The sequence below is a fragment of the Paroedura picta genome, chromosome 2, assembly GCF_049243985.1.
Source record: "Paroedura picta isolate Pp20150507F chromosome 2, Ppicta_v3.0, whole genome shotgun sequence".
NCBI classification, from domain to species: Eukaryota; Metazoa; Chordata; class Lepidosauria; order Squamata; family Gekkonidae; genus Paroedura; species Paroedura picta.
Window position 1 is genome coordinate 169,438,825 of NC_135370.1, and position 24,760 is coordinate 169,463,584.

At 48.1% G+C, this 24,760-nt stretch overlaps 1 protein-coding gene across 2 annotated transcripts; it reads left to right on the plus strand.

Annotated features, from left to right (window-relative positions):
- Positions 1-18: 18 nt before the first annotated feature.
- On the plus strand, positions 19-24,698 carry ZFYVE21 (zinc finger FYVE-type containing 21). 2 transcript variants are annotated; one of them, XM_077323790.1, is made up of 8 exons: positions 19-230; positions 8,047-8,097; positions 10,342-10,510; positions 14,453-14,528; positions 16,522-16,613; positions 19,505-19,558; positions 22,940-23,082; positions 23,951-24,698. In XM_077323790.1, the coding sequence occupies exons 1-8, from the start codon at positions 99-101 to the stop codon at positions 23,984-23,986; spliced, it is 753 nt and encodes a 250-aa protein (XP_077179905.1). In that variant the 5' UTR covers positions 19-98; the 3' UTR covers positions 23,987-24,698. The 2 variants fall into 2 exon arrangements, with proteins under 2 accessions (XP_077179905.1, XP_077179906.1); XM_077323791.1 differs by lacking the exon at positions 19,505-19,558 and having other exon boundaries at positions 23-230.
- The last annotated feature ends 62 nt before the right edge of the window (positions 24,699-24,760 follow it).

The following is a 24,760-nucleotide window of genomic DNA, read 5'->3' on the forward strand; positions in this document are numbered from 1 at the left end:
CTGCCCGTCTCGGATGGGGGCGCTGCTGATTGGACAGTGCCCGGAGGGCTGGTGGCTTGGGCGCGTCGCCGTGTGGCGGTGGCGGCTGTGAGGTGAAAATGTCGGGCCGGGAGGCCCACGATGGCAAGAAGTTGGTCCGCTCGCCCAGCGGGCTCCGGATGGTGCCTGAGAGCCGGGCCGCGCGGAGCCCCTTCGGCCTGGAGGAGCCGCCGTGGGTGCCCGACAAGGAGGTAACGGCGCCTCTGCCGCAGCCCTTCCCTTCGCCCCCGCGTCTAAATCGGCCTCCCCCGGGGGCTTCTCCCTCAGGGCGGCTCCGCCTTGTCCTGTTATGGGCCGCCTCTTCTCCTCGGGCTCCCTTTTGCAACCAAACGGAGACCTCCCTGCAAGCAGAAAGCTAGCGCTGCAGGGAAAAGCGTTCTTTTCCTGCGCGTGCAGTGTTGGCTTTCTGTTGGCAGGGAGGGTTTTCTTTCTGAAGGCAGCAGAGGGATGGCGAGGGGGGATGTTTTGGGGTGTGTTTTTTTTAACACGTAAGAGTTTCCCAGGAGGAGAAGAGAGGTGGCACCCAAAAGTCTTCTGGGGTTGGGAAAAACCTGGGGACTTTGTGGGGGGGGGGCAGAGCTTGCAAAGGCCAAGGTTTGGGGCGGGTCTTCAGTGGGGTTTAATGCCATCCAGTCCACCCATTAAAGCAAGCCATTTTCTCCAGGGGGACTGATCTCTGTTTCCTGAAGATGTGTTGTAATTCTGGCATCCCTAAGCAAGGGCTGGTGATATAAGGGGACGGGAGAGGGTAGGTAGTGGTGCAGTTGGAACAACAAGAGCTCTCCTGCAGAACTAGGTGGGAGTACTGTGGTTTATTTACAGAATTCACATCCTGCCTTTCTGCCCTGCCAAGAGCTATTGAGGCAGCTAACAACTTTAAAAACATACCGTATAAAATGGTGTTTTGAAACTATTAAAATCATCCCTCCCCTTTCCAAACTTACATCATTGAAACAATCTAGGAAAAAAGCTAAAAAAAAACCCTAAAATTAAAATACATAACAGTTAGGGGAAGGGAAGGCAAATGTAAGCCGCTTTGAGACTCCTTCGGGTAGAGAAAAAGTGGCATATAAGAACCAACTCTTCTTCTGCTTACAAAATATTGTTTAGGAAGGAGGGATCATTGAGGCTGTGGTTAGAGAGGGAGGAAAAATCTATGGATGACTCTGAAGGACCAGATAAAGGCTTTTGCCCTGTGTGTGGATGAAGCTAAGGGAAAGCATTGTAGGGTTTGGCCAGTCTGAGGGGGGAATTATTTTGGCAGCAGAGTTTTGGATGAAATGGAACAGCAAAAAAGGGGACAAGGCGCGAAATGTCTCTTGGGCACTATCAGAATTTCCAGCCAAGGGCAGTGGAGGGGAACAGTTATCTGATAGGAAGCAGTGTGAAGAGATGATAAGCGGGCCAACTATGAAGAATGAAGTACAGGAAGGAATCAGATTACAGGCTTTATAGTTTAGCAGCAAGGTAGATAGTGAATTTGTAATTAGATATACACCAAAAGGGAGACTTGAGGGGGGAGAGTGAGATGTTTGGTCTCAGATACACTGAGTGAGATCCCAAGTGTGACAGTAGAACTGGCCATGCCCTCAGTATACAGAGGGTGGAAGTGAAAGCCATGGGTCTTGTTGGGATTATGAAGGACTAGAATAGAGAATCCGAGGAAATCCAACGGGAAGCTTTAGAAAGGCTGAACGAGTTAATCCGCTGGCAAAGAGAGCCATTGTGTTAAAACCGTTTGCAGCCACTTGGATGCACAAAGAAAGTGAGTTCTGCTTGCAGAAGAAGCGGCGCTGAGCCATGAATGGGATGAGGACACTGGCGGGCCCTTTTGCAATGCAGTGCTTGTTTCATGAAATACCAGCTTTCTTGGCACGAGGAGGTGTAGGCTCAGAAAGAAACAGTCCCACAGAGGAGGTATGGATTGTCCCGGGTTTCTTAGTTTGGCTCCAGTATCACTCCCAAATTAACCTGCCGTAGGCATAACACTTTTCCAAATAATTTAAGCCTTTGTTGACTTACTAGTAGCTGTTGCCTAAAGGGTGGTTTATGGCAGTGGTCCCCAAGTACCGGTCCATTGATCAGTTGGTACCGGGCCGCAGCTCCTCGTTCTCCTCCCTGGCTGCTGCCTCGGAGGCTGCCCTGCCACTCTGCTGCCGGCTCACCTTTGGTGCTTTCCAGCGGCCGCCATGGCTGGTGCTCCTCACTTGGCGTGGCACTGCTCAGCTGCTGCTGGTAGCGCCCCCCAGCGGGCGGCAGGAAGTCAGGGGCGCTGGCAGGACAGCAAGTGGAGCAGGGGCTCAGGCAGTGGCGATGTCCCTTGACAAAAGACTACCCCCCCCCCCCCGGGCCTCAGTAAAATTGTCAAGCGTTGACCGGTCCCTGGAGATAAAAAGGTTGGGGACAACTGGTTTATGGTACTTTTCATACAGTCCCCAAGGGCTATGAGAGGAGGGTGAGCACACCTTTGTTCTCAAACAGCACTTTGGATGATACTACCTAAAACAGTGGTGGTGAGAAGTCACATCCCTTAGGGCAATGGTCCCCAACCCCCAGTCTGGGGACTGGTCCCGGTCCATAGATCAATCAGTACCGGGCTGCGGCTCTTCCTCATCCTCCTCCCCAGCTGTTGCCTCGGGGGCTGCCCTGCTACTCTGCTGTCGGCTCACCTTTGGTGCTCTCCAGCGGCCGCCATGGCTGGGGATCCCCCTCGGTTTGGCACTGTGCAGCTGCTGCTGGCAGCGCCCCCCAGTAGGTGGTGGGAAGTCAGGGGCACCGGCAGGAAAGCAAGCAGAGCAGGGCTCAGGCGGCAGCGGTGACATCCCTCAGCAAAAGCCCCCCCCCCCCCCGGCCTCAGTAAAATTGTCAAGCGTTGACCGGTCGCTGGTGATAAAAAGGTTGGGGACCACTGCCTTAGGGTTTTCAAGGTGAGAGGTTAACAGAAGTGGTTTGCCATTGCTTGCCTCTCTGTAATGACTTTGGACTTCCTTGTGGTCTCCCATTCAGGTGTTAGCCAGGGGTGACCCTGCTTAGCTGCCAAGATCTGACAAGATGGGGCTGGCCTGGCCAACCAGGTCAGGATACTCACTTACAATACTGTGCCTCAGGCTTTCTCAACCAGAATGTTGTGAAACCCTGGGATTTCTTGACGGCCTTGGATAGGTTTCCCAAGTGGATGGGAGTTAATTAATTTCAAAGTATTTTTTACATTTGTTAAAATTTATTGGGTGATATGACCATAAACCTGCACCCTCTCCTAAAATGGCCAGTGATGGGCCTGGAGCGGGGGTAAGAAGGGGAAGGGTCCTGGGCGGGCCTGTACACAGCTCCATTTGTATTCTGCACTATCCTTCCACTTTTTTGGTTTCTTGAAGCCTGAAGAATATTTCAGGGAGTTTCTCAACAGTAAAGAAGCTGAGAAAGACTGCCCTACTGCTATAAGAAACCAGAAAAAATATGGGGATACATTTAGTCATAGTGTACAGTTTATATATTCATGTCAACATATGTTCTCTTAGTCATATTCCAGTAGTCTGGTGTATATGTGGTCTCAACACTAAACATGTTGGCCAATACACTTGCATTTGGGACTCTTGTTTTGACATGGCAAGTAATGTCTGCATTGACATTGTGACAGTCAGGTGGTGTGTTACTGCCTCTTTGCCCTTTAACTTCCCAGCAAAGTCCCTAAAAACAGGGAGTCCTGATGAAAAGGTTTTCACTTCATATTTCTTGGCATGTTCCCTGTTTTTTTCCATTCTGTGTTTAATTTGCATGGGTTCTTTTAAGAACTGAAAGTGGGGGGGGGGGATCCTCATGTACCGTGCACTGAAGTAATCCCACTGAACCTAATGGACTGGATCAATCGCACCACTTGTGGAGTTCTGCTTGCTCCAGTACCCTGGGGCCAGAGGACTTCTTGCAGCTTCATACACACACACCCTACCCGTGTCAAGTGCCCTGCTGTTTAAATAAAGCAAGGGTTTGATGGAGCTCTTTGCTCTCACGGGTGAATTTGGATCCTGTGCTTAAGCCTACATTCTTCTAAATGGCTGATGAAAGACGTGCCGGGGCTCCTTCGTTTGCTGATGGTCTCCCTCAGTGGAGTTCACTGCCCTTTCTTCTGTTTATCTGCGGATCAGTGTGCTGGAAAGGCAGCTTGGCTCATGTCAAAACCAGACAAACTGAAAAGCTGAGTTGCATTTGTGGTTTTTTCCCCCAGATCTAAAACTTCCCCAGCATTTTGATTTCAGATGACAATTTTGTCAACCTGATCACAGAACAGGGAGAACTGGAAGATGTTTTTTAGAAAGAATGTAAGGCTGAATAGGGATTCCATTAGCATGTTGATAAAAGGTTCAGGTGGATTGAGCAAGACCGGCAGGTGTGTAAAAGGAAGTCTTTGAAACCATCTCATAAATGTCTGCACATTTGTATTGGGACAAGATAAAACCTATTAGACCTTGGTCACTGCTAGCCTTCTTCTCTTGAAAAGCTGATAGGCAGTTGATTCAGGACGGACAAAAGGAAATACTTCTTTATACAGAAAGTGATTGAAATGCAGAATTCGCTGCCGGAGGATGTAGCGGTAGCCACAAGAATGAACAGCATTAAAGGGGGATTAGAAAGATTCATGGAAGATAAGTCTATCAGTGGCTACCAGCCATGGCGATTAAAGGAAACTTCTACATTTAGAGGCAGTCAACCTCTGAATCCCAGGAGGGATTCAGGAGAAGGATTTTGCCTCTATACTTTGTTGTTGACCCTCCAAAGGAACTGGTTGGTCACTGCGTGAGACAGGATGTGGGACTAGATGGGCAGTGGCTGGACAGATCCTTATCCTGGATGCTTGAGGCTGATCCTGCCTCAAGCAGGGACTGGAATACATTGCCTGTATGGCCCCCTTCCCACTCTGTGGCTCTATGATTCTTGCAGCACGACCAACACCATAAGATCAGGTCAGCGGTTCATCTTTCTGCTTCTGTAGCCAGCTCTTCCCACCACCATGCTTTTCTATCAGGAATCCCCCTGAATTAGCCTCTGTAGCTGCAGAAATACATCTGAGACTTGAACAAGTTTCAATATGAACGGAGATAGTTTATTTCATTTACAGCCTGGTTTTTTCACGGAAACTTTAGGAGGGATTACACAGTGTTAAGTCAGCGCAGTGAGCAGGACGGGACATCCAATGAGCAATGCAACAGGTGTAGGACTTCAGAAATCTGAAACAAAGCATGACTGTTAACTCAACGCTTTAAATCAGGGGTAGTCAAACTGCGGCCCTCCAGATGTCCATGGACTACAATTCCCAGGAGCCCCTGCCAGCGTTCGCTGGCAGGGGCTCCTGGGAATTGTAGTCCATGGACATCTGGAGGGCCACAGTTTGACTACCCCTGCTTTAAATGATGCGGGGATCCTACTTTATTCACAGAGGGTATGTACTAGGCACAATAGTCCACAGCCCCCTGCCCAAAGCATTTTTCCTAACCATTCCATTACAAAACAGCCATCCCTGTGTAAATGTTTAGCTGTCCCAAAATGTCCTCCTTAATAATTCAGTTTTGCAGAATGGTATAGGAGTATAGGAAGCTTCCTGGTTTCATCAGGCACAGAATTAGCAAAGAAGGCCCATTTTGCCTGAAGCTGTGCTGCCCTGGCCCAATTCTGCACACATAGGATAATGCACTTTCAATGTGCTTTGGCAGCTGGATGTTCCTGTGCAGAACAGAAAAAATCTACTTCTAAAATGCATTGAACGTGCATTATCCTATGGGTGCAGATTGACCCCTGGTCTAGCCTTTGCCTTTGGCTGATGTTTCCATTTATTTAGCTAGACTATGGTTTCTTGGTGGCCCTAGATTCTTGGGCCTAGAAGGGTTTCCTGAACCAGCGGGAACTAATAACATTTTAATGTATTTTTAAAATTTGTTAAGTATTTATCATGTGATATCTGTTCCACTAAGTTAAGGCCTTGGAGGACGAGGAGCATGTCTCATGGCTTATGTGCTACTCACTGCTTAACACCCACTCAGGGTGGCTGTCCCGCCCCTGAGTGCCTCCTCCTCCAACCGGCTTGCCTGTCTGTCCAGTGACCAGCCAATCGCCTTCCGTCCCTCACCCCTGACCTCTCCCTCCTCCTTCCACTTCCCTCTGAGGCTTGGAGGCTGCAGATCCCTGCCCTGTGAGAATTGCCCATGCTGCTGAGTTCCCTTCCCGGGGCCTGCAGCCTTTCCAGGTCCTGAGGGGAGGGAGAGGCCATCTGCAGAATTCTTCTACCTCACCCTCCCCGATCTAGCGCCCGTTGTATTCCTAGTGATCGCATAGGTTCATATTGACACATTGGCCCCCCCATAGCCAATGATAGGCCTGGAGGGGACGGGAAGGGGGGGGGTCCCAAGTGGACATATATACAGCTGTGTTTCCCAGCCATATTCTGCATGATGGCACCACTTCTGAGGTTTCTCAAAGCCTGAAGAATGTTTCAGGGGTTTCTCAATGGTAAAAATGTTGAGAAAGGCTGAGATAGACAGTCAGCAGCAGAATCTTGATTGTTGCCACCCATCTTGTTGACCTGCAGGATTAAAGCACTGAATGCTGCCGCCGGGTGGGGGGTGGGGAGAGTAATTTGGGATATGCTGCAGTTATCTGTGCGCATTTGGCAAATGTTTTGGGGTTTAGCCTTGATGTTGCAGACGGCCTTATCGAGTGCTGACTGTTGACAGTGCTGACAGGTGCAGGATTTATCTCCCATGGTCAATGCACCCTGGCATCTTCTGAAAACGCCCATGCTTGTGTTTAAATATCTCAACAGTAACAGTTCTAACTCCACCGTGTTTCGGCTTTGCCTTGAAGCCAACAGGAGTGTTACTCGTGATTAGCAGGCCACATCTGGACAGAAATGAGACCCAAGTCATTGTAGGCCAGTGGTGCCTACAGCTTGAATCTGAATCAGTTTCAAACCTGCTAGTTACCCAACAGGGGATTTTAATTCTGCATTGAGTTTAGCACAGGGGTGACCAAACTGTTCCCGTGAATGTGCTGGCAGGGGCTCATGGGAATTGTAGTCCGTGGACATCTGGAGAGCCACAGTTTGGCCACTCCTGCTTTTGCAGTTTTGATCATGTCTGACAAAATCTTAGTTTAGTGGAATACAAGAGACAGGATCACTGGGAAGAGCAAAACTGGGAAATTGGTAACAATACAGTCTCCTAAAGGCACAGAACAATAGCCCTGTGATTTAAGAACCTGGTAAAATGTAGTCTTCTTGGTAAGCTAGAAAAGAAGGGAGCTATTTTTGTACCCATGTTAAGTTGTTCTTTTCATCTTCTTTAGGCCTGCTTGTACCCATTGTATGCTTTCCCTCCCACGCTTGGGTACCTACCTCCGGCTTTGTGGATTTCTTATCTTTGCAAAGCCTTCCGAAGCGCCCTATTGCCAAAAAAAGAAAAAGAAAAAAAGTTTTGCAGTTGTTTTTTAATTCCATGAATCTTTGGAAGGGGGAAAATGTTTTTTTTTAATCAAGCTGACACTGTGCAACTATCAGGGTTCTTTTAAAGACGCCATAACTTAGATTGCTTTCAGATGTGCTTTTAATTTGTATTGTAGATGTGCCCCAGGAGAGGAATTCTCTGCCTGGAATGCATACTTCTTGCAATGGAAGTTTGGAATAATTTTGGATTCTCTCCCAAGCACTTGTTTATCTTCTACCGGTTTTCCTTAGTAGGCTGTACTTAGTAGGCTCCATTTCTTGGGGGAGGGGGGGCGCAGAGTCAGAAATGGAGTAGTTTAAGAAGAAAAAATTGAGTTTTTAATGGAGTTGGGGGTTACATGCTATATGCCAGGGGCCCCTTACCAGCATGGCTACGCTGGCAGTGTCTCATGGTAATTGTAGACCATAGACATCTGGAGAGCCACCATTTGGCCACCCCTGCTATGTGGTTTTAAGCATGCTTTTTGAACCAAATGGCCAAGAAACTTTCACATCTTTTTGCCTTACTGTCTTTCTAGTGTCCCAGATGTATGCAGTGCAATACAAAATTTGACTTCATAACCAGAAAGGTAAGAAAATAGACATAATTATAGAGTTTTAAAAATATAGTTAGGGTTTTAAATAGCTTCTTTATGCTGTAGTTTTAATTAAAGCGTGGCGTGTCTGACCTGCTCATTATAACTGCTACATTGCAAGTGGCACAGAAGGCCTTGAACACACACGCGGTCCCATCACCTGTGCTTGAATTGCTCCTTTGGGTCACCCCGAAGGGGATGGATGGAAGGTGTCTGTGAACTGAGCAAGTTACTGGGATAGATTGACGATGTCTTCCCTCAAAACTTTTATGTCCGTCTCCCCCAAGGTGCTATTGAATGTTGTAGTAAGAAGGGAGAGTCAGCCAGGATTCCGCAGACACTTGGGTGAGTGGGGTAAGCCCTTTGAACAGAGCAAAAGAAGAAGAAGAGTTGGTTCTTATATGCTGCTTTTCTCTACCAGGAAGAGTCTCAAAACTGCTTACAATCCACCTTCCCTTCCTTTCCCCACCACAGTGATGGAGGTGAGAGAACTTGGCAGGACTGCTTGGTCAGAACAACACTATCAGGCCTGTAATGAGCCCAAGGTCACCCAGCTAGCTGCATGTGGGGGAGCGGGGAAGCAAACCCGGCTTGTCAGATTAGAAGTCCACGCTCCTAACCGCTACATCAAGCACAGACAAGAGGAGGGCAAGTCTGTTCTTTAGTTAGTGTAACAAAACTGAGGAGACCGTTGATAGTGGCTATAGCCAGTTTGGTGTAGTGGTTAGGAGTGCGGACTTGTAATCTGGCATGCCAGGTTCGATTCTGCGCTCCCCCACATGCAACCAGCTGGGTGACCTTGGGCTCGCCACGGCACTGATAAAACTGTTCTGACCGAGCAGTGATATCAGGGCTCTCTCAGCCTCACCCACCTCACAGGGTGTCTGTTGTGGGGAGAGGAATGGGAAGGCGACTGTAAGCCGCTTTGAGCCTCCTTCGGGTAGGGAAAAGCGGCATATAAGAACCAACTCTTCTTCTTCTTCTTCTTCTATAATTGATAACACGCTACCAGTGCTTATCTTCCATGCATTTGAGTTTTATGTAGAAATATCGCAAGCCAAACCCTTCTGTGTTTCATGGCCTTTTGACCCCACTGCTTGCTTTTTTCTCTGTAGGCCATGCTCTCTGTGAGTATTCTTGGTGCACATGATGCCCATGTCACAGCTGACTTTTGGTGACCCCCACGGGGTATTCAAGGCAGGAGATGGGCAGAGGCAGTTTGCCATTGCCTACCTCTTCATAGTGACTCTGGATTTCCTTGGTGGTCTCCCATCCAAGCATTAACCAGGGCGAACTCTGCTTAGATTCCGAGATAAGATTAGATTGAGCTATCCCAGACTACCCAGACCACAGCAATTCTGTACTACAATGAACCAAACTTATGCAGAATTATAGGCAGTGACTTCCGAAGTCCTACTTACATTAACTAGAAATTGGGGGGAAGTTGATCGGATCACGTTTTGACATGGTGAAAGGTTATTTGATTTCTGCAGTGCTAAGAATGTAAGCTTCCTGTATCTTATCCGAACAGAAAAAGGGGTAGCCTGAAATGAGCGGTAAGAGCCTCTTGTGGTGCAGAGTGGTAAGCGGCAGAAATGCTGTCTGAAGCTGTCTGTCCATGAGGCTGGGAGTTCGATCCCAGCAGCCGGCTCAAGACTGACTCAGCCTTCCATCCTTCCGAGGTCGGTAAAATGAGTACCCAGCTTGCTGCTGGGGGGGGTAAACGGTAATGACTGGGGAAGGCACTGGCAAACCACCCCGTATTGAGTCTGCCATGAAAACGCTGGAGGGCGTCACCCCAAGTTTCAGACATGACTCGGTGCTTGCACAGGGGATACCTTTAAAATGAGCAGTGGCTAAATCGGGAACAAATGCTAGTGGTTATAACATGGGTTCCAACGTGGAGGAAGCTGACCTGATCGTTCTGCCTTCTTGGGCAGCAGAAACCTAGAGAAGTGCGTTATAGCCTGTCATCCTGAATTGGGAAGGTGGGGCTTCCTCAAGATATATAGAAACACTGTAATGGGAGCAGTTTTATGGATAAGAATTCTTTCTCCGCATCTCTGTAGGTACTTCAAAATCAGGCATCTCCAGGCTGTTTTCTCTTTGTCTGGCTGATCTCTTATTGGTTTCAACTCTTGTTACGGGGTTACGCGGTCATAGTTTTCCCCCCGACAAAGCTCCTACTGTGCTGAAACAGTTTTTCCTTTGTTTCTCCCCCCCTTCCCCCCCCCCCAGCACCACTGCAGGAGATGTGGAAAGTGCTTCTGTGACAAATGCTGCAGCAAAAAAGTGCCTCTGCCACGAATGTGCTTCGTGGACCCTGTGCGCCAGTGTGCCGAATGCGCTCTCGTTTCCCAGAAAGAAACAGAGTTCTACGACAAGCAGCTCAAAGTGCTCATGAATGGTAAGAGAAACATCTTTGTTGCCCAGATTTTCTGGAGTGCTTTGGCCATCTGCAAGCCCATGTGGAGAACTCCTCGTCTTACTGTTCTTTTGACTCAGATCTCAAACACGCTAAGATCCAACTCTCTTCCAGGCAATCATGGCACTTAAACGTGTAGCAACTGATAGGGTAGTTTTCCAATCATCACCTGCAAGGAAAAACTGGACAATGTTGGAGATGAGAAAATCGCATAACCTATTAAGAGGGCGGACAAATAACCTTTCTGTCCAATCGGTCCGGATTTCACACTCCAGTAAAATATGTTGTAACAACTCAAGCAGACCAGATACACGTTTACTTCTTTCCACTTATGCTGGCCCGGCAAATCAGCCTCCCGTTATGGTTGAGGGCAAAGAATTTAACCGAGTGAGCATAAATGCTCTTCTATAATGAGAGATTCCCTATAATGAGGAATGAATCTTTTGTATAACTGTAAAGAAAGCAATGGTACAGTCTGTCCACTGCTGGATACAAATGGCTGTCTATGGTTTCTGAAGGTAGTAGAAGAAGAAGAAGAGTTGGTTCTTATATGCCGCTTTTCTCTACCAGAAGGAGTCTCAAAGTGGCTTACAGTCTCCTTCCCTTTCCTCTCCCCACAACAGACACCCTGTGAGGTGGGTGAGGCTGAGAGAGCCCTGATATTACTGAAGAAGAAGAGTTGGTTCTTATATGCCGCTTTTCTTTATCTGAAGAAGTCTCAAAGCGGCTTACGTTTGCCTCCCCTTTCCTCTTCCCACAACAGACACCCTGTGAGGTGGGTGAGGCTGAGAGAGCCCTGATATTACTGCTTAATCAGAACAGCTTTATCAGTATTGTGGCGAGCCCAATGTCACCCAGCTGGCTGCATTTGGGGAAGCACGGAATCAAACCCGGCTAACCAGATTAGAAGTCCAGGCTCCTAACCACTGCACCAAGTCAGCCCTGTCTGTCTGATGTCAGATCAAGGCAGTAGCTCATGAATATAGCGGAAACTGCCATGTTGTGTCAAGGTTGTTTTTTTCCTTCGGAGCGTTCTGTTCTCCTCTCCTTGTGTGTTTGGCATGATTTGATATTCAGTAAACCATTCCAAGAGTGATGACATTTCCTTCTGTGGTAGAAGGATTTAGGGATGGTCTTTGTACATCGGTTCACATTCCTGTATCCAACATGCACAAATCTCCACTTCCTGCTTTTGAATACAGTTGGAGGGAACGTCAGGGTTTGCAGCCGTCTCTTTCTGAAATAAATGACTTGCCCAACTCTTAACAGACACTATGAAAACTGAGTGTACTCGGTTCAGTTTGAGCAGGGCCTTGTCTTGGCACTTCTTCAAAATATTACTTTGAAAACTAAGAATCTCAGTGTCACAATTTGGGCTCTGCATACGAGAAAGTGGAAGTAACATGGCGTGTGTCCGTGAAGAGGCTAATGAGGTTATTGCAGATACTGAAAGAAGCTTCCCTAAAGTGATATGCGGGGCCTTGACTGAAAGAGTCTAGAGGGAGTTTGATGTGTGGCACGGTGTATAGCAAGGATAGCCAAACGGTGGCTCTTCAGATGCCCATGGACCACAGGTACCATGAGCCCCTGCCAGCAGATGCCTGTGAACTACAGTCCTTATCTTACTGTTCTTTTGACTCAAAGATCTCGAACACACTAAGATCCAACCCTCTTCCAGGCAATCATGACACCTAAATGTTTAGCAACTGATAAGGTCGTTTTCCAATCATCATCTGCGAGGGAAAACTGTTGTAACAACTGTAGAGCCATAGTTTGGCCATCCCTGGTATATACTTAGGGTAGAAATGTCCTTATGACCACTTTGTGTGTCTTAGCAGCGCTGTCCTAAACAGAACCATGCCCTTCTAAGTCCGTTGAAATCAACAGGTTTCGAACCCTTTAACTGCATTTAAGATTGCAACCTCAGCAGTTTATTTATCAAATTTATATTCTGCCATTCCCAGCACAGCTGGCTCACGGCGAATCACAATAAATAACTTGCCCAACTCCTATGCGTGTTCTAACTGCTCAAGCAGACCAGATCCAGCTGACATCCATGCATAGCTCAACCCTCTGGCTCTTTAATGCTCTCTCTTAGCCCTTCGGAAACTATTCTTTTTGGTATTGCTGCTTGAATTTGCAGTTATAAGAGCTTGATCTTCCGCCTGTTCTGCCGAAAAATCAAGGTGGCCTTGAGCATTGAACATGTGGCTGTTGCCTAAATGGTAGTTTCGTATCCCACCCCCATGTTTAGTAAGTGAAAAATTGTGAGCTATTATTGTGCACCCACCAGCCGCTGTCAGTGAAGCAACGTAGGGGAAATAGAGGTGGTGATGCGTGTGTTTATTTTGTAGACATTGCCCCATGAGAAAGAGATGCGAGGCCTGCTTGGTCTTTATCGTAACCTCATGGACATCACGCGTGAATAGGGTGCCTGCTGCACAGCCAAAGGAACATATACCTACAGTTTCTGTGGGCGAGGGCCCAGTTTCCTTACCCAAACATGTAACCTGTTCGTGTAAGGAAGCAAAGTGCTTTCTCACCCAGAAAAGAGAAGCTGCCTGAGACTGTTGCAAAATAATACGTGGATAAGAAGTTGAGTTTCCAGAAGCTTTTCTGAATTATTCCGGTTATAATGCGATGCCTTTAATAACAGACAATTAGGTTTTGTTTACTACACCAAAAGCCAGCGTGGTGCAGTGGTTAAAAGCAGCAGCTTCTAATCTGGTGAGCCAGGTTTGTTCCTTGCTCCCCCACGTGTAGCCAGCTGGGTGACCATGGGCTCTCTCAACCCCACCACCCTCACAGGGTGTCTGTTGTGGGGAGAGGAAGGGAAGGTGATTATAAGCTGCTTTGAGACTCCTTCGGGTAGAGAAAAGCGGCATATAAGAACCAACTCTTCTTCTTCTTCAGTAATATCAGGGTCTCTCAGCCTCACCTCCCTCACAAGGTGTCTGTTGTGGGGAGAGGAAAGGGAAGGCAAATGTAAACCACTTTGAGACACCTTTGGGTAGAGAAAAGCGGCATATAAGAACCAACTCTTCTTCTTCTTCAGCAATATCAGGGCTCTCTCAGCCTCACCCACCTCACAGAGTGTCTGTTGTGAGGAGAGGAAAGGGAAGGTGACTGGAAGCCGCTTTGAGTCTCCTCCTGGTAGAGAAAAGCAGCATATAAGGACCAACTCTTCTTCTACTTAGCAATATGGTTTTGTATGTAGCTGGGGGGAGTTAGAGCTGGTGAGCTGCAGGAACTTTTTTTTCTGTTTATGTACATATCAAGAGTTCTTCAACCTGCCTTGTCATGGTAGGCAATGGCAGTTCCGTTTCCACCTGACCGAAACAGGAGCGAGAGAGCTAGATAAGCTATTAATTCAAAGCTCTCCAATGGTGGTGGTGGTGATGGAAGGTGCCGTCAAGTCACAGTCAAGTTCCAGCAGCAGCCTTGTGAGGTTTTCAAGGGAAGAGATGTCCAGAGGCCATTTGCCATTGCCTGCTTCTCATCACAACCCTGAACTCCCCTGGCTGTCTCCCATCTAAATGTCCACCGGGCTGACCCTGCTTTGCTTCTGAGATCTGATGAGACGCGTCAGGCCTGGGCTATCCAGGTTGGGGTATATATAGCTGCCTGAAGAAGACCATGAGCTGTTTTTTTTTTATACCCCGCTTTTCACTACTTGAAGGAGTCCCAAAGTGGCTAACTAATACCTTTCCCTTCTTCTCCCCACAACAGACACCCTGCGAGGTAGGTGGGGCCGAGAGAGCTCTAACAGAACTGCTCTGTGAGAACAGCACTAAAGAACTGTGACTGCCCCAGGGTCTCACCCAACTGTGCATGTCGAGGAGAATCAAACCCAGTTCTCCAGTTTAGAGTCCTGCACTGAGCCTGTTAAATTTACCTTCTCTCCTCTTCTCCCTCCCCACCAAGGTGCTACGTTTTTTGTAACTCCGGGAACCTCGGAAAAGTCAGAGACGATGGTTTGTCGCCTTTCCAACAACCAGAGGTAAGAAGCATGCTCGGGAACTAACCGTTCGCATCCTGATCGTATCAGAATTGCCTTGAAATCACTGTGCAGAGTCCATCCAACTTCTGCTTATAAGATGCCTGATTTGCCATCTCAAGAAATTTGGGGTTTACTGAAGGGTTTCTCATTGCCGTATTGGCACACGCGGAAGGAGACGGAGCCTGGGCATTGGGGGGGGGGGGGTTGGGGGTTTGGGTTTTGATACGTGAACGCAGCATGGAATTTGGCCAGCCAGGAGAAGACAGCCTACTAGACTAGTGACTGACTTGCCCGAACAGGTTTTGTTTTAAAATCAAGAACTGGTGGTGTAACAAAACAGAGAAACTTGTGGTTGTGTAAAACTCTAGTGCAGGGATTCCCAACCAGGGGTCCATGGACTCCCAGGGGCCCATGGGAGCTCCAGAGGGAGTCTGTAGCCTTTCCTGTCCTGCCTTTAATGGATGCAGCCACAAGCTAGGGAACTGGCTTCTCCCATTGCTCCCCCCCCCTGAACGTGAGCTCTCTCGTGGTTTCTGCTCCTGGGAGAAGGCAGGGCCTGCTTGCCTACTCCCACCTTAAGCTGCCTCCTGTCTCTCCCCCTGCTTCAGTCCTCCTCAAGCCTGCCTGTTAACTCTGGTCTGTTACTTCTGTGGGCGAGGCAGGGAGGGGTAGCCTGCTGACATAACTTCCCTGCTGCTTGAACAATTATTTCAGGGGCTCCCCCACGGTCAAAAGGTGGAAAAAGGCTGCTCTAATGCATGACATTTTGCATAATCAGAAGCTAAATGTGGCACAATCTGTACTCGCAGCATCAGCCCCCTGACGGGTGGGATTACGGTGGCGATTTGTTGGGAAGAATGAGGTGACTGTGTGGATTTTTGGGAAGACTGTTCTTCGCATCGAATTTACAAATGTATTTGGAAATCTCCCCCCCCCCCTTCCAGAATGGGTTAGTTGACTGGGTATGGGGGGTCAAGAAAGATCTCTGCCTGAGACCCCGAAGAGCAGCTGCCGCTCTCAGGATACTGTGCTGACCATTGGTGGGCAGCTGTGTGAACGTCTGTGTACTGCAGCCTTTCACAACCCCTGAAACGTTCTTCAGGCTTCGAGAAACCCCAGAAGTGGCGCAATTGTGCAGAATAGGGTCGGGAAGCAGAGCTGTGGACACGCCCATCCAATGGCGCTCCCCTTCCCACCCCCACCAGGCCCATCATTGGCCATTTTGGGAGGGGAGGGGTGGGTCGACTTAACCATATTTAGCCATGTCACCTCATAAATGTTTTAAAAATATATAAACAGTTAACTCGCACCCATTTGGGAAAACCTTCCACGGCTCTTAAGATTTCATGAAAGTCTGGTTGAGAGAGCCTGGTGTACAGGGATCGTTTTTAAAACTGGGGAACAGTGAGCCATGTAAGGCCATCACCTGCAGGGGGGTCCTATAAAGCAGCTGTCCCCAAACCCCGGTCCAGGGACCGGTACCGGTTCGTGGATCAGTCAGTACCAGGCTGCAGCTCCTCCTCATCCTCCTCCCCAGCTGCTGCGTCGGGGGCTGCCCTGACACTCTGCTGCTGTCTCACCTTTGGTGCTCTCTGGTGGCAGCCATGGCTGGGGCTCCCCCTCGGCGTGGCACTGCGCAGCTGCTGCTGGCAGCGCCCTCCAGTGTGTGGCAGGAAGTCAGGGGCACCGGTGGAAAAGCAAGTGGAGCAGGGGCTCAGGCAGCGTCGACGCCCCTCGGCAAAAGACACTCCCCCCCCCCCCCGGGCCTCAGTAAGATTGTCAAGCGTTGACCGGTCCCCGGTGATAAAAAGGTTTGGGACCACTGCTATAAAGCTCAGATACAGGCCTGATGCCTCATAACTTAAACTTGTCTGTTTGTGTGTGTGTGTTGCATTATTGTAGTCGTACATTTTGATTTGGGGGTGAGGGTGTTGATGCTACAGGACGTTCAGCCTCAGGTCTGAAAGAAGCCATGCTCTCTTCTTTCACACAGATACCTGTTTCTGGATGGAGACAGCCATTACGAAATTGAAGTTGCCCAGATTACAACTGTCCAGATTCTCACAGAGGGATTTACTCCTGGAGGTAAAACCAGCAATGAATGAATGGCTACGTATGACCTGGCTGGCAGTGCTTTGAGCTATACTGGGGGCATGCGGTACCTGGGGAGTGACTGCTTCAGGAAGCCAGACCCATTTTCTTTTTTCCTGTGTAGAAGTGAGTGTAGGTGAATTCTGCGGTCTCCCGCATCAGTGAAAGTTTATGTGCAAAACTGTGAACTAGAAGCCTACAGCCCAAAACTGGCCAGGTGTCAAATTCAGTCCTACCACTCACTACCCCACCCATTTAGGGCTTCTTGAAGGCTGCTGGAACACAGCGATACTAGAAACCCACAACCGGAGCAAAACCTCTGCCCCTAGGAATTCCACACCCTTGGCTCTCTAGCCAAACAATTCTCATCTCCCCACGTTCTTCCTGCCAGCTGGGCTTGGTTCTCATCTTTCTTCCATCGTGTTCAGCTCCCCATCTTCCCCATTCACTGTTTCTTCAGGGCTCCCGCTTTTCATCCACCGCCCCTTCCTCGCTCTCCCCTCTCCCTCTCCGAGAATCTGCCTCACTCTCACTCTCGGGTCTTTCAGGGACCCCTCTCCTTCGCCCTCGTTCAGATTGCTCTTTTGCCTGCATTCTCCCTCCAGCTTCCTTGCTCCTGGGTTGCCTGATGACCCTCTGCTTCTCTAACTCTCAGAGCCTTGCTGTGAACCGAAAATGGCTTCGGAGCAAAGCCGGTGGCAGCGTGTCTCCGCCTGCAGCCTGAGCCTCAGTTTAAAAGGAAATTATTTTAGTCGCCACGGCTGCAGAGTTGTAGCAAGAAAGCAGCAGATGGTTGGGAAACCTAAAATCTTTCTTCAGGGCTTACGAGTTGGGTGTGTTTTGTCAAGGTAAAGCTGTCAGCTGGGGGCACCTTCCTGTTTGAAGGGTTGTGAAATAAATAGTCTGTCAGCTGTTTGACACCTGCCAAGATCAGCCTTGTGGATAACTTGGCAGATTGCTTCCCTGCCACTGACACTCCTTGTTAAGTCCCTAAAAGATTTTGTCAGTCTACATTGAGGCAGCTTGAAAAGACCTTAATGCAGAGGTAGTCAAACTGCGGCCCTCCAGATGTCCATGGACTCCAATTCCCATGAGCCCATGCCAGTGGTTTGACTACCCCTGCCTTAATGGGAAACTGTAGCCACATTTGGTTGGGAGCCTTGCATGGCGTGTCCCTCTTCACAGATGCTAACAGATTAAAGGCAAGGAGGGAAATGTTGCTTCTTCACAGGAGTGGGCTTCGTAGGGCCCTTAACCCTCCCCGTTCTCCCATCGGCCTGAACCAGGGCTTGCTGGTGCTGGAGTTCAGGTTTATTTTTCTTGCAAGGTTCAGCCCAAGTCCAGAGTATGGAAGAAATAGTTTCTGCAAATAAGCGAAGTGCCCTTTTTACTCACTAGGTGAGTGACCACAGCCTCGTCTAGTCCCACAGACAAGCAGCTTCCAGGCTGTTTTCCATTAATACCCCTTCCAGCTCTTATGATTCTGCGAATGCGGCTGCAGCTTTTGCTGCAGAAGAGCCAAAGTGAAACTTGTGGTCGCATCACCCCCTTGTCTTTTCCTCAGGCCAAAGACAAGCGGTGATAAAAAACAAAGAGGTAATACGATCTCCAAGGAGGACAAAACCCACAGTAATCAAGGGAATCTTACTTACAGGGTTGTTGCTGTTGTTGGGGTTTTTTTTAATCTGTATAAAGGGAGAGAGCGCCAAGGATCTTTTCAAAACAAAGTACGTGTCTCCTGGCATAGTTCAGTAATTGATGTGGAGCTGAGGCAAGTCTTCACCTTTCAAAAAAGAATCCATTGAAGGGCTCACCTTGTGCCATGTTAGGGGATCCAAGCAGGGATACCAGCTAGCCTGGTGGAAAATGTCCTGTCCCTTTAATAGAGACTGAACATGGGGAAATGGGCTGGATGAAAGAGGTAGAGAACACTCTCTTAAAGGTGCAGGACTCTATTCTTCAAGCAAGTTGGTGTCTCTAGCTCCAAAGCTTGTGCATTTGGGGGAATTTCAGTTTGCCAGTGGTAACCAGGTGATTAAAAAAAAAATCACAGACCTCTCAAGGTTAGTTCATGAGCTGTTGCCAATTTTCTGATGCTAGGAAGGGAATCCTGTACCTGTTCTTGGGCTGACATAATGGTAGCTATCTAGACACAGCGAATCATAGAATCATAGAGTTGGAAGGGACCTCCTGGGTCATCAAACGAGCATGATCAGCCACATCTAGCAAACTCTAAATTGTAAATGTGCATAAACCTCATTTATGAGGCCTCAGAATGAGGGCACTTAGCATTTATTTTATTTAAAACTAGATCAAAGCCCGTCCCTAAGGACAGGCTTTGAAGAGTCCCCCGCGCTGGCTTGTGGTGGTGAGGGGCCAATTGGAAGGCGCTTCACGCCTTCCAATTGGCCCCTCATCCGACTGGCCAGAGCTGCTGTCCGTCCGGGTGAAGGGCCAATTGGAAGGCGCTTTGTGCCTTCCGATTGGCCCCTCACCCGGACTGGCTCCGCCCACTTAACCCCTTAGCGGATTATGAAGGTGGACAGATAGCTGTTGGCCACCCTGCCATTAAAAATGTGTCCATGTTCTGAAAAACGTCTGCGTGGGAGGCGTAGACTCCTTGGTCCCTGAGTGTTTGAACTATGGCAGGGCTATGCTTGAAACAGTGGATGGAATTTCAGGGCAAGAGTGTATTCAAAGGGGCTCCATCAAAGATGTGTGCATTGCTGGCATGTCGCTTGCGGTGTAATTTCTGCCCACCGACTTAACTTCTGTCTGTAACCCAGCCCTGTGTTATTTCAGTGGTTGTAAACTAAACCTTCATTTCTTCTTCGTTTCTTCTGATTGCTCTTTCTCCTCCTTGCTTTCCTGCCTCCTTGATGTAGACAATGACATGCACACTTACACCAGCCTCTGGGAAAGCGAACACATTACAGAAGGTCAGCCCTGAAGCTCGGTTCTCCTAAGCATGCTTGTTGTAGCTCCTGTCCCCTGCATGTTCCCTCCTGCAGACCCTTCCTTGGGGGGAGGTAGTTTGCCCAGCGAGTGGATTTGTGTTCCCTGCAGTCTCGCTGCTAATGCTCAGCTTCAGCTAGCAGCCAGAGGGTCTCCATCAGCCAGCCCTTCTCTCTTCCTTTCCTTTGGCATGAGGACCATCTGAGGAAGGAAAGGGATGTGGCCTGAGGTGGATGAAGGCAGGGCACAAAGACTGAGCCCATGAAGCTCTCTTACCTTGACTCACAACCTTGGTCCGTCCAAGTCAATACTGCCAACTCAGACTTGGCTGGCTGTGGCTGCTCCTATCCAGAGTTAGAATCATAGAAACATAGAGTTGGAAGGGACCTCCTGAGTCATCTAGTCCAACTGCCTGCACTATGCAGGACACTCACATCTCAATCGCTCATCCACTGTCACCCCCTTGAGCCTTCACAGAACCAGCCTCTCCATCAGAGGGCTATCCAGCCTCTGTTTAAAATTTCCCTAAGATGGAGAACCCACCACCTCCCGAGGAAGCCTGTTCCACTGAGAAACCGCTCTGACTGTCAGGAACTTCTTCCGGATGTTGAGACGGAATTTCTTTTGGTATAGAGCAGTAGTTTCTGTTGACCAGGCTCTAGGAGACCAGGCCAAGATCCCAAGGCCACCATGAAAAGGTCACCCCAGGCCAGTTGATCTCCTCCTTGCAGCTTACGAGGCTGAAATGAGGAATGGAAGAGCTGTGCATGCCACTCTCAGAGGAATGCAGATACTTGGCTGAAGGTGCGGAAGCAGAGTAATAGATTAATAACCGGAAGGCCCTGGAGCCAGTAGACAGCTGCTGACGTGTGCTGGGCGTGTAGTCAGTTGACTTTTTCACACAGGAGAAGCTGACTCTGGCAGTTTTGTGCAGTACTTTGAGAAATGCTGAGAATCAAGAAGGGCAGGAAACCATGAGCTTGAGTCACCTGCTAGCCAGCATGGCCTCCCCAAATGCAACCCCCTGTCCGCTCAGTTGGTTGAGAGAGAGACCAGGAAGCATGATGCCACGCCGGCTTTCAGCAAGTCTTGCCGGGCCAAACTATTGCAAACGTTTCCTCCCTGCTAAGGAGACCAGTCAAGGGGAACCATCATCTGCTCTCCTCCCTGCCCCATTTGTCTTCCTGGCTCAGTGTCCCTTGCGTAACCTGCCCCGCCCAATGCCTTTGCTTGCTATCCAGTGAAGCCTTCCTATTTAGCAACAGGCAAACCAGGTAAAGCCCCAGAATCGTCCATGTGCCCCCAGCACCACCCGTTCAGATGATAAAATCCATTCAAAGAAGAATGCTTCACTTAAATCAGTTGCTGAAGACCTAACTAAATGAATGCCAAGCTCGTCAGTCTTCTGGGGCTGGATCTCTGCTTGGTGGGTCTTCTGCTCCTGGCGTCCTGTGGCCATCGTCCTGCCTTGGAACATGACGTGCTTTTTTAGGACCATGCCCATCCCTACTCAGAACTTAATTTAAGTGTGTAATGGTTGTATATTTGAAACAGAAATATACTTAGATGTTTTTATCTACCTAATAATTCAGTAGATGTTATCAATCACTGTATTTTCATAATAGGTAAAGGTATCCCCTGTGCAAGCACCGAGTCATGTCTGACCCTTGGGGTGACGCCCTGTAGCGTTTTCATGGCAGACTCAATACAGGGTGATTTGCCATTCCCTTCCCCAGTCATTACCGTTTACCCCCCAGCAAGCTGGGTACTCATTTTACCGACCTCGGAAGGATGGAAGGCTGAGTCAACCTTGAGCCGGCTGCTGGGATTGAACTCCCAGCCTCATGGGCAGAGCTTCAGACTGCATGTTGGCTGCTTTACCACCCTGCACCACAAGAGACTCATAATTTTCATAATAAGATTTGTTTAAATTGAATTTTTTTCTGCTTATTTTTATATACTCATGTTAAGTTTCCCCTTTTTTATAAGTTGCTGATTTGTGGAATTGTTCATTAATAGATTTATAGAACTGAACTGAAGGAGGTCCATACCAGAACATTGCCATGTTCTTTCTTTTTTTTCCTTCAAGCAAATTCTGCTATCAGTTAAATAAATTGAAGGAGGAAACTGGGACAAGTTATTTGATGTTTATTTTAATTGGCAATTTCTGGCACACCGCATATCTTTCTTTCACTCCTACACCAAGTGTTCTTTCCTTTGTTATGATTGTATATTTGACAACTTGTGTAATTCTTATTGCATCCTTCGTGGTGTTTAGGGAGGGTGTTACTCCTACAGCAGTTCAGAGTCCCCACGGCCTCCATTTCCTGTAGAAACCGCACCACCTTTGGAAGAAGTGTAGCAGAGTAGATCTGGTTTACTTGGTCTGACAAGGTGTGCTCTGAAATTCATTGCCGATTGCAGACGTTTTTTTGTTTGTCTTCAAATGCTCAAGATTCTGAATTCCACATCGTTTCCTCCGGGGTCAACCAGGGGTGGTAGTCTTCAAAGGACAGAAGGGTAGGGACTGTCTGAATGGCACGTTTTCCAATCAATCCATAGAGAACCCAAATCCTCCTAATGTCTCAAGGGTATCTTTCTGAAAATGTCACATTTAGTATGAAAATTAGGCATTTTGTCCCTACTGTGGAATACTGGTGGTAATTAAGGAGGTGTGTGTGTGTGTGTATAAATATAATAATAATAATTATTATTCAATTTATTCCCCGCCACTCCCTGACCGGCTAATGGCGGGTTACAGCATCTTATAAAATCCCCATTAAAACACCCATTAAAAGACATAAAAACCCAACATGATGGAAAACCTACTCCCAACCCCCACTACTAGCAAGATGGAGAAGGAAGTCTGGTGATGTACTACTTGAACCCTGGGGGGGAGGTCTATCTACCTCGACCGCCCCAGCCTCAGCCTCAACCATAGACCTGGCGGAAGAGCTCCATCTTACAGGCCCTACGGAATGCTGAAAGTAATTTTTTTCACTGCATACATTCCCCAGTATGTTTTTCTGAGCGTATGAAAATGCAGGATATGTTTTCTATAGGGCAAGAAGTTAATTGCCTACTGTCCAGATAACAGAATGTGGCTGGTGCTGAATAGAATTCTTGCTTGGGTGTGTATTTTTGCCATAACCCCTCCTCACCCTTGACTATATCTGCCAGGTTAATAAAATGTATCCGATGTCCCATGGCTGTCTTACTGACAGAGGTGAGGAAGGCAATGTGGGGCTTCCCTAGAAATTAGAACCATCAACAAATCCTTTCCTAGAGCAGGGGCATGAATCCTGCCGGCGTGTGTTCCAGCAAAACAATTCAGCCTTTTTATTTGTATTACTTTTCTCCCTTAGGAGGCAATACTCGTGCTATAGGTCTGCTCCTTCAGTACAAGGCGCCCGGGTCGGAGGAACACAAACAGTTGAAGTTCACTGCTGGAGAAGACTTCAATTCTAACAAGAAGCTCTCGGCGACCTGGCTAGCAGCCATGCACAAGGTAACTGGGTGAAGCTCCAGAGCTCATGCCCACCCATCAGAATAGGAATGGAATAATGCCTTCATACACTCAACTTCAGTGGGCCAAACTAGACAGTGCTGTGTCCCCAAGACTGCTGTGGGGATGCAGGGCCACTTTCTGGCCTGGCTTTTTCTTCTCATGCTGCCCCAGGACAGCAGCACTGGCGGATGAAGGACTTCCTTTTCTCCAGCAGAAGTTGACTTGAAAATAGTTCTGGCTGGAGAGGAGTCCTCGTAGTCTCCAGCAGGATCAGACCCCCTTGACATTTGGAAAAGCAAAAAATCCAGACTATTCGATGGTGCAGCATCCCTGTGGTGGATTTGTGGACATGGTATCACCTAGTTTGGCCCACAGTTGTCCAGATAGGAGGATGAGCAAGTGGCAGGAAATGAACCCTCTTGCTCAGGGGTAGTCAAACTGCGGCCCTCCAGATGTCCATGGATTACAGCGAACACTGGCAGGGGCTCATGGGAATTGTAGTCCATGGACATCTGGAAGGCCACAGTTTGACAACCCCTGCTCTTGCTTGATAGCTCATGGTTGGGTGGAGATAGTGTAGGCACTAAAGGCTTTTGGGGTATCAGGAATATAGAAGCCCATTACTCCTGTGATTGTTTTTCTCAAGGCAAATGATTCTAGAAACACTCACTGATTGTCTCAAAGACCTCCCGATTGCTTTGACTCTTCATCCTAGCAGATTTAGCACACAGAAGATGTAAGAAGTGCTCAATGTAACCAGGAATTCCAAGAGGAAATGTTTGCCTTTGAAGCGTTGTTCAAGGTCAAGCATCACCACTTAATGAACTGCATTTTCTCTTCCCCCCCCCCCCCTCCCTTGGTCTTGTAGGCAGCAAAACTTCTTTATGAGTCTCGGGACCAATAACAGCTTCCAATTTGAGGGGGAAAAGAGGAGCTCTCAGAATAAACATCTCACTTCCTGCTAGTTCACATGTTAATAAGTACTTGGAAACAGAGGGAACCCACCCACCCACCCACCCACCCCTGATCTTTCCGGCTCAGCCTGGTTCATTCTGTGAGCATTGGCCCAATAACAATGTGAGTATTTGACCCCTAAGTATTCACTTATTTAGTGTGCAATATGTATACACTTCATTAATGCTTTAAATATAGCCTTGCCTCGAAGACTTTATATTTTTGTTAAAATCGTGTCTGCACTTATGTATAATGAAGCGTGACCTGCACTACAGCTAAATGTATAGCACAACTTTTTGTAGTTACAGATAATGTATACTGTATAATTTCATTATAAAGAGGAAAGAAACTCATGTATGATGCTCCCGAGAATAGCTTTTCAGGTGTGTAGATCTCAGGTTACCCCCCCCCCCATCCAACCTATGAAATCTGCCTTAGGTGTCCTTTTTTTTAGAAGCCACTCTTTCTTGTGGTGGGGGATTTGTATCATGCTATTAAACACTTCTCTTGTAAAGCTAAGATTTTACCAAATGCCACAAATTGTCCTGTGAGAGTCGACCTTTTCGGATGAAGCTTCCAGCAAGGGTGATTTTTTTGAAGTTTTCTATTCATGCTCTTTGTGGTAATTCTAGGTTTGGCTAATAAAACCCGATTAAATACTACTTAAAGTGGTGAATCCTCGTCGTGTTTATTCGAGAGAATAATCTCCCATCTTGAGATGCCC